The sequence below is a fragment of the Mastacembelus armatus genome, chromosome 9 (assembly GCF_900324485.2).
Source record: "Mastacembelus armatus chromosome 9, fMasArm1.2, whole genome shotgun sequence".
Taxonomy (NCBI): Eukaryota; Metazoa; Chordata; class Actinopteri; order Synbranchiformes; family Mastacembelidae; genus Mastacembelus; species Mastacembelus armatus.
The window spans coordinates 12,109,407-12,127,940 of NC_046641.1; the positions used below are offsets into that span (position 1 = coordinate 12,109,407).

At 43.5% G+C, this 18,534-nt stretch overlaps 1 protein-coding gene across 3 annotated transcripts in view; it reads left to right on the plus strand.

Moving 5' to 3' along the window:
- setbp1 (SET binding protein 1) overlaps window positions 1-18,255 on the plus strand; it is a 33,011-nt gene extending 14,756 nt beyond the window's left edge. For 2 of the 3 annotated variants that reach the window (XM_026320766.2, XM_026320767.1), the window contains 5 exons: window positions 5,630-6,039; window positions 6,336-8,282; window positions 8,425-8,629; window positions 8,729-9,779; window positions 13,496-18,255. In XM_026320766.2, the coding sequence (XP_026176551.1) occupies window positions 5,630-6,039; window positions 6,336-8,282; window positions 8,425-8,629; window positions 8,729-9,779; window positions 13,496-14,001 (4,119 nt within the window). In that variant the 3' untranslated portion in view covers window positions 14,002-18,255. The other variant, XM_026320768.2, reaches the window with a different exon arrangement.
- Window positions 18,256-18,534: the final 279 nt, after the last annotated feature.

Genomic DNA, 18,534 nt, shown 5'->3' on the forward strand with positions numbered 1-18,534 from the left:
AAAATTACATAAAATAATAAAAAATCATTATAATTTCCCATAGCCCTATTTAAGATCTTGTTGCGTGTCTTTCCCACTCTCCAACTTGTGTCATTCATCTCTTGACTCTGCATCGTCAAATACTAGCAAAAAAGTCCAAAAAATAGTCAATAATATGTTTCGACTTCATTTTCTGATGATTGACTAATCAATTAATATCAGGGGTGCTCTTCATCAGTGTGATAGCGTCTCACATTTTCTTAGCTTCGCTTAATCCTCTGAGTTAAACTAAGAAAGCTAATGTACTATCATCATTACTTAGGTTGATCTCCTTAGCAGAAACATACAAGTGATGTGGAAATGTCTTGTTGTGTACAGCCACAGTAACTAGAAAACAATAGATTATGCCAGAGAGGAAGTGTTTAATCTCAGCACAGCTTCTGTCTTCAGTTACCCATCATTCCACACAGGAAGTCATCCCTTAGGATTTAGAGCAGCTCATTGGCTGTTAATTGTTTCCTGTTGCACAAGAAGTAGTATGATCGGGTCATATGGTGCACAGAATACACTGAACAACGCTTCCCTTTGGTTTTGTACTATGTGTTCTGCACGTGTCTGTATGGGTGCATGTGTACTTCCTCGCCTGCAATACATGTGTTGATTAAACATCATTTTGTCTATTCATGGAGCATCAGCATGTATGACTTTTTCTGTGCTTTCACATAGAAAGTGTGTGTGTGTCTGTGTGTGTGTGTGTGTGCGTGTGTGTGTGTGGCTGCTATTTATGTGTCTGTATGTTTCCTTTGTGCTGAGCATGTGCCCTGAAATGCATAAAGCTGTCACCGGAGTTTGGCCATGTGCATGAATGGAACAATCGGTACATAATCGCTGTAATAATCACTATGAAAAAAAAAAAACTCTTCCAATGTGCTTCTCTGCACTATTCGCACACATCTGCCTGCATACAATCCATTCATGCTAATAGCAGGGATTAGATGTATACTTTGTGTAACATGGAAATGTCTCTGTCATTACTGAATGGGTAAAAACCACCAATTGCACCAAAATAAGATGCTTCAGTTCAGCCAATCATAGGCTTTTCTTCCAATTGAGTCATCTACATCTGAGTGTGTCTGAAGAGAGTGACAAGGAGACTCTTGGGTGTTTCATTGCTATCTTTAGGGGCACTCTAATCTAAAGGATTACTGCTGTGGACGTAGAAGGGAACATTTCACTTGAGACCCACTGCTGTGCATTAAATCTGGCTTTTGCTGTACAGTTTGCTGAAGAACAAATGTACTGTAGATCCAGTGCTTGATAGAGCTCAGCAGGGAGGTTGCATAACAGCATGTAGGAAAGAATATGAATATGAGTTTTTGGTCTAAGTGGTCCTTTTTTTTTGTGGCTGTAGGTTGGACATATAGTTTAGGAGCTACAGCATTACTCCAAGACTGAATTTCCAAACTTTCCCACCCAACTTTCCCAGAAGATGCCACCAGTTCTGAGATAATAAAGTACTGGCAGCGCATGCTAAGTGAAAACAGACATACAGACATGCACAGACAATTTTAGTCGGTGGACCTGATCCCAGTGATCCACAAACTGCCCCACCTTGACCCCCTTCTTTCCTCCCCCTTCTCCTCCCTCTTTTCTCTCCTGCTGTGGGTCTCCTCAGGCGCATGAATGGAAGTCTTTATTCCCTGGAGAACTGGTGGGAAGAACGAGAGGACGAGAAACGGGAGGGGGCAGGGGAGGGTTTGGGGGGTGAGCTCTGTGAGAGTGGCCACAAGATCAACACAGTGCCACATCTCTTCTTTTCTCCTCCATCGCTTTTCCCTGATTTTCCCTGCATCCACCCCCCTCCCTCTCATTCTTCCCTGTTTTAAGTGCTGTGGACACAAAGCCGTGTTAGTATTCATGGTGTTTGTTTGCAGAGGAGCTGTGTGTGTGTGTGTGTGTGTGTGTGTGTGTGGTGTGTGGTGTGTGAATGTGTCTGTGTGAGTGTGTGGTGTGTGTGCGCACAGAGCTGTCAGAAACACAGATCACAGAGAAGCGGCGCTCTGAATGAAGCTGGAGAGAAGGGGGCAGTGGGGGGAAGAAGAGGTGCTGGTAGTTCCCACAGAGGGAGAATGGTCAACTCCAGAAAAGAAAAAAGAAGAAGAAAAGGAGGGATGAGATCAGGGTGGGGGGCGATGCATGGGGGCCACGGGGGCAAAGGGAGACAGCATGGTGTCAAAGCCAAGGAGAGTGTGTGTGACATGAGAGAGGGGGAAATGGAGAGGATCATATCAATCATAAGATTTTGGAGGCAACTAGTTGTAAACGGGTCTAGGCACCTCTCATCTTGTTTTTCTGCTGGTCCTCTTTTTCCCTCCCTCTCTGCTTTCATTCTTTCAGTAACCCCCTCCCATCTCCCTCTCTCTCTCTCTCTTTCTCTCTCTCCCTCTCTCTCTCTGTGTGCCTCTCTTTTTTTTTTCTCTCTTTGTGTGTCTGTCTGGACAGCTGCCCAGTTCCATACACAGGGAAAAATGAAACACTCTAACCACCGGGCGTGTAGCCAAATAAAAGGCTGCGAAAAACTATTTGAAGGGCAGCGTGTGTTTGTGTGTGTCTGTGTGCGTGCATGGGGTTTGTGTATATGTTTGCTGGTATATGTGTGTATATATGTGGTGGGTTGTGAGATTTGGGTGTGCCTGTTCAGGGTGTTCTTTCACCCCTCCGCTGTACTGGTGCAGCCAGGGTGCTGCGTGCACGTATATGCGAGTGTGAGAGAGATGTTCCTCTCTTCTGAAGTTCAGTTTATTCAAAGTACAGGAGAGGAAAAAGACAGGAGGGGCTGTCACATACCTCCCCTCACATCAAACTCAATGACAGAGGAGTGCAACACTTTAAATCAAAATCCTGATTTACAACAGCCTGCTGAGTTTGATTATTACATTCAGACACATGCACACACACGTATTTGTCAGTAAATATATGCTGACTCATTTCCAAAGTGGCTTTCAGTTGCATGATTGCAGCACTAAGTCACATATTATCCCTGACCTCCTCCACTGCGCTCTGACCTTATCTCATGGTTACATCACCAGTGGAAAGGAATGTGCAGCTCCATATCTGCCTGCATTCAGGTGTTGTGAAGGGTCTTGTTGTGACCGACTGAGGCCAATCCACATTGTTACAGTGCTGACCCAGAGGAAGATATCCTACAAACGGCTGTTGACCTAGCTGTGGAGTACGACCTATAACCCCTGAACATTGCCCTGAGAGCCTCAAGGGAGGGAGAGTGCATCGTGTTGGTTGAGGACTAAACATGTTTTGGGCCTGTTTTTTGTGCTGCCCTTTCTTCTTATCTGTACTCAATCAGAGGAGACCTTTGGAAGAATGACAGTGTAGAAAAGACTGAAGGCTTTGAGGTCTTGTTCTTGAACATTGCTCCAGGGTCAGAGTCTATACTAGTGCTGATTTTCTGACTACTGCCCCCTGCTGCACGCCAGCAGTAGCACTATGAGATGGCAGCCCCCTATCGCATGGCGCATGGCAACAACAGGGCACTGTATGAACAAGAGAAAAATATCAGAATCAATTTGACAAGTACTGCAATATATTTTTTTGGTGGCTTTCTCATAATTCTCCACACAAATGCTGAGACTTATGAGTACATGTTAATGAGAACATGGCCTCCAATATAGCAATAAAAGGACAATGCATCACAACTAGAGAAAAGTGCAAAGTTTTTGTAATTATGGTATGAAAAACTGGTAAGTTGTATAGGTAATCAAGGTTAAAGTTCTTCGTACACTTGTTGACTGCCACAGTCACGGGAGAACCATGGTCCATATAACCACTATTTATATTTGCTAGTGTGAAAATCTGACAGTGGATGTATTTCCCTGGAAAGTGCAAGAGGCGTATAGGAGGGAAAGGGAGGAGAGCGTGGTAGAAAGGGAGGAAGCTAGGAACAAAAAGCTGAATCGGTGCCAATAACCCAACCTCAACCGGAAAGAGGGGGAGTGAGCTCCCCATTTCTATTTTTTATTTTTTCATCGCTTCTGCTTTCCTATCTATAGTGGAAAAAATGTCCATGCCTCCTTTCTTTATTATCTCTCAGTGGTTGCTTTGTGGTTAGTGGGTAAGATACATTTTGTGTGTGTGTATATGTGTGTTTGAGTGTATGGCTGTGTGTCTCACTCTAACCACCTCCATCTCCTTGTCTGTCTTTTTTTTTTTTGTGCCCTCCTTTAATCTGAAACAGCAGGTATTCTAGGACAGGTTAAATGAGAAAGCATGTGTGGATCAGGTATCTGTCATCTTATCCCTCTATGGACTAACAGAGTCTCCTATTTAGTATCACCATGTGCACATATATTCACACCTATATACACACACGTGTCTCACAACTGGGATACAGATTCCATAGCAGGGTTTTTGGTAGATAAATGTGCATCTGCAAGTGTGTATTAGCACAGCTATTTTCATCACTGACGCTGCTCAGTGTTTGCATGAGTATATGCAATATGTGTTGTCATCCACATGTAGAGTGTTGTGTTATCTAGTGTTCAGTATGTGCAACTTGTGTCTGGCCAGATTACAAAATGAGTGTCACTGCCTGACTACTCATGTGACAACAGAAAGAAAAAAAAAACGGGCAGTGAATATTGAAAGTGGCTGATGAATTGAAGGCAAAACAGGACATTAGCAGATTAAAAGAAGAGATGTGATAAGAGAAACATACATGGTATATTTCATTATTGTGCTTAACTATTAACTGTTTCTGGACAGGGCATGAGCTAATTATCTATCTAGGTGTGGGTACATTTAGACTAAATTCGGTTGTCTGGCACTGTCTGGCATTTAGCGCTACCGCGTTTTAAGGCACGATTTCTGAAAGCCTTTAAGGCATGTACATCTACTGTATGCATCTGAGAGTGTGTGCGTGTGCGCTTGCATGCCTGTGTACATGCTGAGAGGCAGGCCTGTGGTTAGGTTACATCTCCCTGCAGCGCAGCAGAACAGTGTCTTGTTGCGTCATACTGAGTCTGTTAATAACAGGCTAAACCACAAAGGCCATCCGCTGTTCTATTTCTCATCGTGCAGCAGTACAGTGATTATGCAGGAGTGATAAATTAATAGTGAGACATTATATAGCAGAGTTATTTTGTCCAAAACAGTATATAAACCTTATGAATTTTAACTTTTACACAGGCAGTTATAAACTGGGCACTGGGCACTTGGGGGTCAATATTATGACAGTGTAAGTTACAACCGTGAACAGTACACCCAAATAAAGTCAATCTATAGCAAATAATTCTGGGTCTAGGGCAATGAGGTACACAGCTGAGCTAGGCTATTGTGTTAAACACTGTGTGCAGTCAGACAACCCCCTCAACTCCATCACCCCCACCACCCTGCTCTCACAGCATGCAACATCCTTGCCACAAGAATTTAATTGCTCTGTAAACAAGCCTTTTGTTTGGTTGCACAGTATTTGCTCATGCACAGTATTAAAAGACTTAAGTCCTGACATCAAAATAACATCAAAATGTTATCATTGTCCTAACATTTCTTGACCATTGCAGCTACAAAAGGTTACCTTGTGATGACACTTTGTGTGTAGTAACCAGTTTTTGTTTCTCTTTTCTGTCATCCCCAGACATATGAACGCCAGTTTAGAATGCCTGAGCATAGAGAGGGAGGCCTGCTGCAACTACTAGGAGATCACACTCCACCTAAGCACCAGCTTCGCACCTCACTTCTTCCTGCACACCCACAACAAACACAGCACACCCTCTCACAGCAGTTCCAACACAGTCATGCACACCAACACCAAATCAACCCGGACTGGCTCACGTCTACAGCACCTTCCGTATCACCGGCGAATCCTGCAGATTCTGAACCAGCCAGAGAACTGGTAGGAGCCAGCAGGACCTCTTTGCTCGACCCGACTCAACCTTTCCCACGAACAGCAACAAGAAGCCCCTCACCTCAGAGATCTCTGACTCCAGACCTGCAGTTACCAGTAGTTACAGATGCCAGTATTCTCAACTTGACCTCTCTCAGCAGGTGTGGTTCATTTCCTTGTGCTGTGAATCTTAGAAAAAAACTACTGTACATTATGGACAGGAAAGCTGACACAGTGTTGCACAGTGATATTCGCAAAATAATGCGTTTGTTGAAACTGTGTACTTTCTTTATTCAATAATCTAAATGAAAACGTAATGTGAGATGAAGAGGAAACAATTAATTTGATTAAAAAGACATATATAAATGATGCTATGAGGGTCTGGTGATGCCCATAGACTGTATAGTATTACTAAAATTCCTTCTGTCATAATTTTTTTCTGTGTATATATTTCTAGGGGGAAGGGTCTGCAAGAGGTCAGTGAACAGCTCTTTGGGAACATCAAGAGGAAGTATGGCAGGAAGGAATCCCAGAGGGTGCTTTGTAATCCCCATAGTGCTGATACACCTTGGGGAAGACAGTCAGACAAAGAATTGGAGAGCCCAACTAATTCAGGGGAGAGGCAAAAGTACAGGCAAGAGGAGACAGCTGATCGGTTCCATGAAGAAAGAGAGGAAAGGAGAAAAGAGGAAAGAGAGCGAGTAATTGCTGGGAGGAGAGCAGATGAAGAAGACAGAGGGATGCCCATATTGACAGAAGAAGGGAAAGGAAGAAAGAGGCGGAGGAGGCCGTCTTTTGATGAGTCATTTACTGTGGAGGAACTATCACAACAACGGCAGGATTCTGAAACTAGAGAAAACCACCACCCTTGGCCCCCAGAACCTAAAGTAGCACATAAGATGGAGACTCACAAAAATGATTCTCGACTTGCAAGTCAGGTTGATGTCAATGGAGAAAGGATAGAAAAAACAGAAAGAGCAGACAAAAGTGATAAAAGAGATAAAGGAGATAGGGTTGACAGGGTGGAAAGAGGAGACACAGCTACAAATGGGACTGACCTAGACTCAGTTTTGATTGCAAACAGAATGAAAAAGAACCCTGTGGGCCGCCCTAAACTGAGCACAGACACGCTTAAACACAAAGAATCTGCTCACAGTCATATCAGCAAGCCCAATCTTAACACACACCCCAGACTTCCTAGCCCAAACCCCAGCCCTAGCCCAAGAGGTAGCATCAGTCCTAGCCCCAGCCCTAAACCCAGGGCTAACATTAGCCCCAGTCCCAGCCCTAGACCCAGGGTGGCCCTAAGTCCTAGCCCCAGCCACAGCAGCAGCTCCACAATCAGTTCCAAACCAACCAAGGCCAAGGAGAGGTGGTCCTACCTAAAAGTTAAAAGCCATGCCAGCCTCACACCACCCCAGAGGGACAATCGGGGTAGTCCCTCGACCCTAAATGACCCACCTTCAGCCTTCCCCATCACCCCCTCTAGCCCCCTTTACACCAACACTGACAGCCTGACCGTCCACACACCCATTAAGAGAAAACGAGGGCGCCCCAAGAAACAGCCACTCCTAACAGTGGAGACCATCCATGAAGGCACCTCCACCTCACCTCCAAGCCCACTGGCACAGGAAAGTGCTGTAGGACTAAGTCGTAGGAGGAAGACACATACACTAAACACATTAGTGCAAATGACCTCCCCGAACACCAGCATCAGTTCTAGCAATCTGAAACTAAAGCGTGGCAGAGGTCATTCCAGGCCAGTCAGTAAGTTGAAGCTTGGAAAAATGCAAAGCATCCTGAATGAGATCCTTTCAGGGTCCAGTCAGAACGGCACTCTGGCTTTGAAGTCCTCTTCTACCCCTGTTACCTCAGCTATGAGTGCCATGGCATCCACCATTGAGGCTCGGCTGGGAAAGCAGATAAATGTAAGCAAGAGAGGAACCATCTACATTGGTAAGAAGAGAGGGCGGAAACCCAGAGCAGAAAACCAAGGTACCAACCCTCCCAAAACCACTAGGGACAAGCCCCACTTACCTATCTCCACATCCAGTCTCTATGAGAGCCCTGTAGTGCCTTCCACCACTTCATCTCCCAGCTCCAGTGCTCCATCCATACGAGCTAGCCACCCTGATGCCACTATGCCCAGTTTGCAGCCAATCTCAGCCCTGCCGTCCAAACCACCAGGCAGGGGCTTCCTCTCTGGGGGATGGAAACTGTCGCCTCCACGCCTTCTGGCTAATTCACCTTCCCACCTGTCTGAGGGGGCATCAGTGAAAGAGGTGACCCTATCCCCTATCAGCGAGTCCCACAGTGAGGAGACTATTCCCAGTGACAGTGGCATTGGGACAGACAACAACAGCACCTCAGATCAAACTGAGAAGGGCCCTGCCTCCCGACGCAGGTAAAGTACATGTCTATTACACTTCTATACCTTTTTTGAACCTTGATTTATAGGCTTTTGTTGTTTCCTTTTTCAGAATGACCTATATTCATAAAGGTTGTGGTTTTAATGTGTTTTTGTATTTTATGTTGTGTCCACACAGGTACTCATTTGATTTGTGTGGGTTTGAGGCAGCTGAAGCAGCGGCTTTGGAAGCATCCAACCGGGGCAGCAGAACACACTATGAACGACAAGTAACTGCTGTTGACAACTTCCTGTCACAGCAGGAAAAGAAGCAAAAGCATCGGAGAAAGAGGAAGTGCCTACAGAGCCGAGATCATCTTCATTTTCTCTCTGAACTGGAGGAGGTTAGTTATGCTTTACTAAATTCTGTATTGTAAGTATTGTAATCTCTGTGTGCGTTGTATACGATGTCTAAGTCTTTCTACTTTTCACTGTTCCTGTAGGTGGTGGTAAAGTTCCAGCAGCTACGAGTGACTCACAGGAGATACACCTGCTACCCCCAGCACCCTTATCCATCAATTTTTCGCCTCAACTTCCATCATTACTACCCTGTTACCTATGACTCCTACCCCTGTGACACCAGCTCGTACCTCCGCAGGAGTGCCGATCTGAAGGCTAAGAGGAGACGTGGCCGTCCAGCCAAAGGCAGTGAGCCAGTCACATCGAAACTGCCTTTTGTTCAAGGATATGGCTATCCGCTGGCAGGGGGGAATTACTATGCAGCACCGTATGCGATGCCTTACGCACCTCCTCTCAGTCTGGGCTACTTTCCCCCTGCTCCCCCGTTTTACCTGCCCCACCACTCGATAGGACCTGCACCTCCATCTCCCTTCATGAGGCCTGCAGTCCCCCCTCCCAAGGCTTTTCACTCCAGTGGACACTCAAAGCTCCAGCCAGGGGCTAAGCTTCGCAGCACTAGTGGCCCACTCCAGGGGCCCACTGTAAGAGGAGAGGGGTTGGGTTCCTTGGGCAGTGGCAGCACAGGTGGTCTTGCAGGGGTTCGCCTCCATAAGAGGAAGCACAAGCACAAACATAAGCACAAAGATGAACCTCTCCTTTCACCCCGAGACCGGCAGGAGCTGGGTGGACTCTTCAGTGGAGCTAAGACCAATGCACGTCTTGGCATGCTGAGTGACAGGAGGGACTCTTCAAAGCATCTGGAGAAACAGAGGGCCAGTGGTAGAGGCACAAGCCTAGGATCCAGCTTAGGGATATTTGAGTCGGACCAGCTGTCTACACATTCTCTTGCTGATAACCAGTTTCACTCCCGTCAAACCGGACAGCCAACAAACAGCTTCATGAGCGGCTACAGCAACCAATCGCCGCGGTCAGGGGCAGCTTCTGACCTTTTTTTGGGGTCACGAGAGGACGAGTGTGGCGCAAGGAGCCGGAAGATGAGGCTTTCTATGTTTGGAGATCAGAGCTTAATGCCATTCCAAACTGCCAGGCAAGAGCCCGGACAGATGAACAAGTGCTCCAGTCCATCTCTCACTGGTAAGAACTCTTTGATTAGTATTACCTGTTCCTTTTTAACCACAGTTCCCTTTTGCTATGGTCAGAAATCATGACAGCAGTAATGGTTTTAGTTTTGACAGTGGTGGCATGTTAAATGCATTACTTACTTTGATGATGTGTTGGAGGCTTGAGGTTAGCCCAGAGTGCAATAACTTGCCCTTGTTGGCTTGTCATTATCTAACCAGTTCCCATAGGTACTATACAATATAACCAACCATGGTGCACCTGAGGAAAATGTCTAATATGATTCTTTTCTTCTTTCTTATTTGTCACCACCTGCATGACCACAGATTTCGCCAATGACATTACTATGAGGCTGACATAGCATAGAAGTAATGAAGATATATATATCTATATCTATATATATATAGATATAGATATAGATATCTATATCTATATCTATATCTATATATATATATCTATATCTATATATAGATATATATATAGATATCTATATCTATATCTATATCTATATATATATATATATATATATATATATATCTATATCTATATATATATATATATATATTTATATATATATATATAGATATAGATATAGATATCTATATATATATCTATATATAGATATAGATATATATATATAGATATAGATATAGATATAGATATCTATATCTATATCTATATATATTTATATATATATATATATATATTTAACAGGGTTTCCCCATTTTGGTATATATGAATATATAAGTATGGTACATACAGCATTATCAGGACTTACAGCAGACAGGGAGGACAGACCCACATTCTCAGTACTAAATTGTGAATTTTTGTACATTCTGTATTCTGGTGTGTTTGAGCACATCTGGCTGAGGATAGAGAGAACGTAATGCATGGATGGAGATGACTATAATTCACCAATCTCCCCTTCCTCCCCTCCCTCCCACCCTCGCTCCCTTCACTCCTGCCAATGCCTTTGCCAGAGATGTATTATTCACACAGTGTGATTTATTTTCTACAGACACGCCGTAAAAGGCCTTTGCCTGTGTTAAAAGAGCTGGCTGGCAGCCAGGGGTTTAATGACTGGGGCCTCGTCCAGTGGCGGGGAGGAGAAGCCAGGGGCTCAGTTAGAATACACCCCCCACCCCAGGGGATCCAGGACAGATGACTCATATACACACAACCCCCCGCCCCACCACCAACACCACCACCATCCACCAACCACCCCCCCTAGCCCCCCCGCTACCTTCTATGTCCTTTCCTTCTCCCCCTGTGCTACTTCTGCAGTCCTTGCCCTTGCTTTTTTGTTTTGCATCTCTCCCGCAATCCCCATATCCATATGCAGACTTCCCCTTGTTTCTCTGCATCCTACTCTCCCTCCCCCTTCTATCCCTCTCTTTCCTTCTTCTTTTCCTTTCCCCATTTTTCCTTATCTCCCCTCCCCCTCATTCGCCTATTACCCTCTATTTTCCCCGTTGCCTGTGCCCCTCCTCTAGCATGATTTACTGCTTCACTTCACAGCTTTAGCCCAATTAAAACACAGGAGTGTGTGCATACACATGTGTGCTGCACAGCCATACGTGTACCCATGCACATGCAAGCACAAACCCACTCTGACAAACACAAATATACACATGCAGGTAGAACCTCATCAACAAGGTGATACAGATGCAAATTTCTATTATTAACAGAGCGTACAACTAAGTTGGTAAATCATTCCTTAATAGAACTAGTTTATAGTGATTTAAACTGTTTTATTTCCTTGTGTGTGTGTGTGTGTGTGTATCTGTGTGTGTGCGTATGCATCCATGTGTTTCTTCACTAATCAGTGGGTCTCACTGCAGCTGACAGCAATCTCTCACAAGCATATTTGCATAAAAGCAGGTCATCTTCTAGTAAATTAATGAGAATCATTTTCTTTGTATAACATGAGATTGTCAAACACATGCACACACTTCCAAGCAGAGAATTCCTCTCACTAAATAATATACATCAAGACTCACTTTACCCTGGAAACTAGGTGTTAGTCTTTGCAGGAGCAATGGATAAATGAGCATGTATCTCGGTGTAGTAGTGACTTCCTATTCCACAGAGAAACAGGTCCTCAGTGCTATACAGCTCCTCACACTGCTGAAGGTCACTGGTTTTATGTTCCGTGTATGCAGCTCATAAATTTCTGCTACTTTGTAGTGCGTGTGTGTGTGTGTGTGCTGAGCGTGTGCACACTTCTGTGCAGCTCATAAACTACTGCTACTTAGTGCTTTCTGCATTAGACTAATTTCACTGTCTGCCCTGAATTCCTGAGCAACAATAGAGTGAGATGTTTTAAATGGAAGGTGGTCAGGCCTCTTTTTTTCTTCCCTTACTCTTGGTATATTAGCAAAAAAAACTCACCATGTAACTTTATATTCTTAAATTCTTTTTTCTTTAGCCACCACCATTTAGTTTCTTAAAATGTTTACTAACATTGTATGGTAGTGTATTTTATATCTGCTTGTCGCATCTGAAGCTATCAGAAGCTGTCAAACACGCACTCAAGCCTACGATGCCATGTTTTCTGAAATAGCAGATATATTCTCAGTGCCTTCTGTATCAATTTGACACATATTCCTGCAATCTAGCCCGCCATATTTGCTGCATAAAAATGGAAACAGTTTTTGGTTTAATGCAGTCATCATGTGTTAGACCACTGCAGAAACCCGCTACACAGTACCAGCAGGATTCTGGAGAAAAAGAAGAAAGGAGATGGTTTGGGAATCCAGAAATAGGAGTAAAAGCTCAAGAAAAAGAGACCAAGCATGTTATATGCACACTGCTTGGGGACTGGTGGCTGATTGTGCTTTTCCTCCATTTTGGCTGTGGCTCAGTCTGAGCCCTGGGAACAGTGCCCAGACAGGGGGGGGGGGGGGCTAAGAAACAGGACAGACATAGGAAACAAAAAGAATGACAGAAATGGACTAAGAGCGGGAAGCAGTTTCTGAAATTGAGAAGGAAATGAAATGCTGCAGTGTTACCAGTTTAATTGAAAATTAGAGAGTAACATCTTGCTGCCCATAAAGAGAAGAGTGGAAAAGAGAATGAGAGTGATGTAGAAAGGGGGAAAGAGAACAGCATGTAAAGGGCATACTGCCCAGTTCACCAGTGTGAAGGAAACAATATGGTTCCAGTTTCTTCTACTCAGCCATTCTGAACTGCTGAATTCATTATTTGTGCAACATGGGCATGTGAGTGTATGCATATGTGTGTTTTTGTATTTGTGTATTTGCATTTGTGTGAATATGTGCATGTGAATGTGTCAATAGTTGTTTGTGCATGTGTGTGTTTGGTCTTTTGGCAGCCTGTGCTCCAGATGCACAGGGTTGTTATTGTGTAGCGACATATTAAATGGTTGAAGGAGACATTTCTTTGGGTTTCCTGCTAACAGAATGGGATCTCCTCCTTTCCCCTCTCCTCTCTGCTCTCCAGTAGACAATTACAGGATAGGATCTGCTCTCCTGGCTCAGCTGGGCTTTGAAAGGCTTACATGAATATGTCAAAATTAGCAGGAAGCTCTTGAAGCAAAAAAAGACGTTCTCTCCGTGAGCTAAATTGGCATGATGTCTTTCCTGGCCTTTCCAAAGCTGCACATTTTGACTAGCTAGCATGAAAACTCCTTTCTCTTTATAGACTTTGCTCTGCTGTTTATTTACCTTGTTATATATCATCTCACTCATGCTCAATCTTTCCTCTCCCAGGTGTTCCCAGTAAGCGGAGGTATAAACGTCGTGAGGTGGAACAGATCCAGAAGGATGTCAGGAGGATGCATTCTTTGAACTTTGAGCATGTGCAGAAGATCCTTCGTGCCAAGCGCCTGCAGCGACAAGCCAAAACAGGAAACAATGTCATCAAGAGACGGCCTGGACGGCCCCGAAAACAACCCCTAGAGGAATCAGAACCAACAAACAGGAGGGAGGAAGATTGTGTTGATGGTCGGGGTTTAGACATGTTGGCCAGCAGGCGAGGTGATGGGAGGACTCTGGGAATGCCTGTCCTGGAGAGGTGCGACGACCTGCCAGGTAGGCAGAGCCTCAGGCCAGGCTTGACCCCCGAGCCTCTGGAGTTCTCCAATCACGATTCCATCTCAGCAACAATTGAGACTGTGGTGCATCAAGCACGGTCAGTGCCTCCTTTGGCCAAAGGGGCGAAACGCAGAGGCAGGGGCCACAACAGGGATGAATTATGGGCTCCTTCCAGTCAGTAGACCTGCAGGAGAATATAACTCTGTGGCAGAATGGAGTCAGTGCTGTTTGAGCCTATCAGATGCAGTGTCCTTGGTTTTGGGAGTCCTCAATGCACTTTGACTTGTTTCTTCTGTCTGATTTGATGTGTGGACTACAGAGGGTCAGGGGGACTGCGGAGGTGCAGGGGAGGGAACACTTGGGGTGCCATCCCTCTGTTTGTTAAACCCAACCAGACATGAGCCTTTTAAGGATTCAATGGACCTTCATTTACAATGGCACTATATGGTACTATTTGATACAGAATCTGATGCTATAAAAGTGTGTGGTACTTATGATAGTGTAGGATATGTGATTCTTTATGTATCTGATACAGTGATGTGTATGGTACTTTATGATACTGTATCTGAATGTGGCTTTAGCCATATATTTACCAGCAAGGGGCGGGGGAATGGTTATTATAAAATTGTGCAGCTCTGCTTATTTTTGCCTTTCTGAGGAAGCTTGTCAACAACATGTGGGATAATATAATAGTATTTTATCCACCTTACCCCATTTTCTTATCTGTGTTTTTACTCCTGCCCCCTTCTGTACCATCCTTGTTTTCTCGCTCTCTCAGAGAATTATCTAATACCTTCCAGCTCCTCACCCCTGATCCCCCCTCCCTGCTTGACACTCACCCCAAGTCATTAGCCCGCCCTGGTGTCTGCCACTCAACGTCATCTACCCTTTGTCCACTCATCTACTCCAAGTCATGTTTTTACATGTCCTATTGCTTGTGCTCCCTCAACATACCCCGTGTCTCATTTATTACTCCCTTTCTGCTCAGCCCTGTCCTGGGTAGTGACATAAAGGCAATGTGGTGGATGAGACTGTCCCAGACTGTACATAGAAACAAAGTCCACTGTTGCCTGCCTTGTACAATGGGAAACCAGCTCATAGACATGTACTGGCATACAGTATATCAAATAGAATCGTTGTACCATAGACAATAAAAGTTGTGTATTCTTTTATAACCAAAAACAGACATGGGTGCGACTCAAAACAAATTTGTTTTCAGACAGAAAGAACCACGTGTATTCATTCATAAACTCGTTATTGTGTTTATATCCAGGGGGCATCGCATACAGGAAGAATATCAGGTGTGTTTTGGTAAACCTTAAAATTGGTTTAATGCACTATGAAAAACCATACATTCGCATCAATCAAATTCAGCACTTACATGCTTGTTCCAGCCTTATGTTTTCGATGTTCAATGGTGTGGATATCCATTCCAGAGGGCATGCATTATTTTAATCAATTTGTATATGCAGGCTGCGCAGCCAAAAGCGTCAAACCGAAGCCCAAGTCTGAATCGTGATTGGACAGTTCAGTGGAAGAGGGCTCACAGTCAGTGTTTTTAAAAACTAATGCCAGTCTTTCTACTTAACATGATTTTTCAATCCATATCTTTGGAAATATTTTTGGAAAGTAAATCCAGTATTTAGATTTAGAAACCAAAGTCTCAGTATTCAGTGTAAGGATGTGTTATTTAAAAGAGTTTAATCAGAGTTTGACAAACTCTCCACCATGTTGGCAGCAATGTAAAGCATTCCTATGTGCACTCTAGAATGTAGCCACCATGGATTTTTTTTTTTTGTCAGTATGTTAAGTCTTTGTTAAACTCTAGCTACAGTAGTTGGTATTTTCTCAAACACATATTTCAAAATATAAGCAATGGATCAGTGTTTCTCTATCAACTTTGTTAAAATTTCATTTCAGGAGATTTTGCTTTCTTTTGGCGGGGTGGGATTCTTAGTTGCAGCAGCTCAACTTGTGCCTTATGTTTCTTTCTCTCACCAATTACATACGACCTGAGTAATATCAAAGAGTGCCCCCAGAAAATTGATCCAAAATATTCATGATTGTGCATGTGACACATGTGTCTTATACATCAGAAGAACCCTGACACTGTCTGTGTCCCTTCACAGCTTCCATAGTCAGCACCCTCTGTCACCGGGCACTGAGTTGGTCTCCCAGCCTCCTCCTAGTTTTCTGACCGATATTGTCATCATCACAGCGTTAAGAGAGCTTAACTGATAAAAACTATATACTACTGTTTTAAATACACATCATGTTACATGTCCACTCTATAAGATGTGTTTCTCTCCAACAATATTGATTATACTCACTGCCCTAGATATATAATTGAAGATCACTTACTCTGCCCAGCATATAACCAGTTATTTACGATATCTAACTGGTTACACACATAGGAGGTTGTCATGGAAACCACTCATACATTGTTGTTTGCTATGCATCAGGCCATGCCTGGCAATGACCTTAAAAAGAATTTCTGTTCTGGGTCCACCCTTCGACAAAGAGAAATAAGTGGTCTTATTTACTGAATAAAATTAATTCATGTAACAAGAATTGTGAATAATACCAGTAATAATTTGTAATAAGTTGTGCAGAAAGTGACTATCATTTCATGAAAACTATAGTTACTGCAGCTCTATGCAGTACAGCCTTAACCAGATGTAATACAGTATTGAAGTGTTTGTTGTAAATAGTGTTAGTATGTCCATCCTGCATGGATACCAGTTGTTGCTCGGCTATGCTGGGACTGTATCCTAAAACCACAGTAGACCTCTCTCTATTAAGACTGCTCAAGACCCAAATACCCTAATTCATTTAGCTAGTTGACAAATTCTGCTGTACAATTACAGTCATCGCTTCAATCCATTGAGTTACACAGAATGCTAAAATTATTTGCCTTATCACACCTTTTTAAAGTTCTTGGACGATACGAGCCCCACTGTAGTGTACTCGACCACAAATAGGGATCTCTGCTGACTTGCAGCTATTTTGCCTGCAGCCAGTTGGGGCAGTGCAGTATTGTAAAGAGCACGAAAGAGGGTTGTGTGCCGGCAGAGTTCTCAAAGGAAATATTCAAAAATACATTTAACCTAAAGTTAGCATGCTTAATCTTGCTTTGTCTGATGACTTTCGGTGGGTCTGCAGTCTGTTGTGGTGAAGATGTGGTGAGGTCTAGACGTGTGGTCTGTGAGGTGTAGAGACTACACACTTGGCAGCTTACTCCTCCATACTGTGGTCAGTCACCGGTCTCTGATGTAAGAGTTAAAGACCCCCAGGTGTTGTTGTCTGTCCTGTCTGTCTCTCCTACCAGCCAATGCTCCGGTGCCTTCTAACACTGACAAGTATTGTCCTAATCCAGAGCTTTCACTCTACACAGAGACTGCAGAGGGTTATGTGGCTGTGAATAGGGTTCAAGATCACCATGTATTTAGCAGCCAATCTGGACCAGTGGCAACAGGAGGCCTCTTAACACTGATATAAGGATCTTTTAACTTTTGTCTTTGGTCCTAGCATCAAGGGCAGCGCAGCAGTGTTTTATCTTAAATCAGTGGGTGAGTCGTGCTTACTGTAGTCCACAGTTCATTACAGCAACAAGGATGGGATATAATGGCACCCAAATCACCCCCCATTCCCTATGTAGCATGCTGTGATGAGTATCCTACAAATGGAATGAGCGGTCATGTGAGACAGAGCCTCTTAAATGTACAGTTCTAAGCTATAATGTTGTTCAAAGCTGAAAGTGCATATGAAGCATTGAGAAAACCAATAAATGTACTTCTTTAGAGCACAAAGTGAGCTCTTCTAACAGTGTGGGCATATTTTAGTTTGTATACATAGTGTATTTGAACCTTTTTCTAGAGTGGGTTTCCTTTATTTGCATGCTCAACTTGATTGTATGCATAAATATTTTAGACAAGCCGAAAGTTGAATTTCAATTGAATTTGGAGCAAGACTTGTACACTGTTTGATATGTTTCTTTTTGTAATGAATTTTTTAATTCATGAAGCATTTTTGTACATTGTATGAATATTAAAAACTGCAAATATTTGACATATAGAGTAAATACTAGATGCGCATGCATATGCATATATCCTTCACAGTATATATGTGTAAATGTACACATATATTTTGTATTTGCATTTGCTGGCATACAGATATATGTCTTAAGCACATATATACATGCAATATATATGTATATCCATGTCCGCTGGCATGCTTTTGGTCATGTTTACCTTTCATGATCTTGTAGGTTCATTTTTTTTTTTTTTTTTTTTTTTTTTTTTTCCTCAGAAAGAAAAGCTCATTCTTTTGCTACCCTTCTGTTGGCTGGCAGCATTGAGCACTTATTAAGAAGAACTACAGTTGAAGTTGTTCATGTTATCCATTGTGTGAAATAATAAATGACTTTATTGACAGCTGATGGTGGCACCTGTTCTCTTATTCCTGTGTAAAACTATTAGCTTTAATGCTCCAACCTCAGTAAACTGCTTTGTCACATGCTGAGATAAGGCTAATTAAGTTATTTTCTGATAAGAGCCAGTTGGGACTTTGCATGTGCGTCTGTATGTGAGTATGAGCAGCGTGCACGTGAATGTGTGTGGGAGCGAGATGACAGGAGGACTTGCTGCACTGTTGCTGCTGAATGTCAGATGGTCTCAGTGAGTGAGTACTACTCCACAATGTGTCTGCTTGTTGTG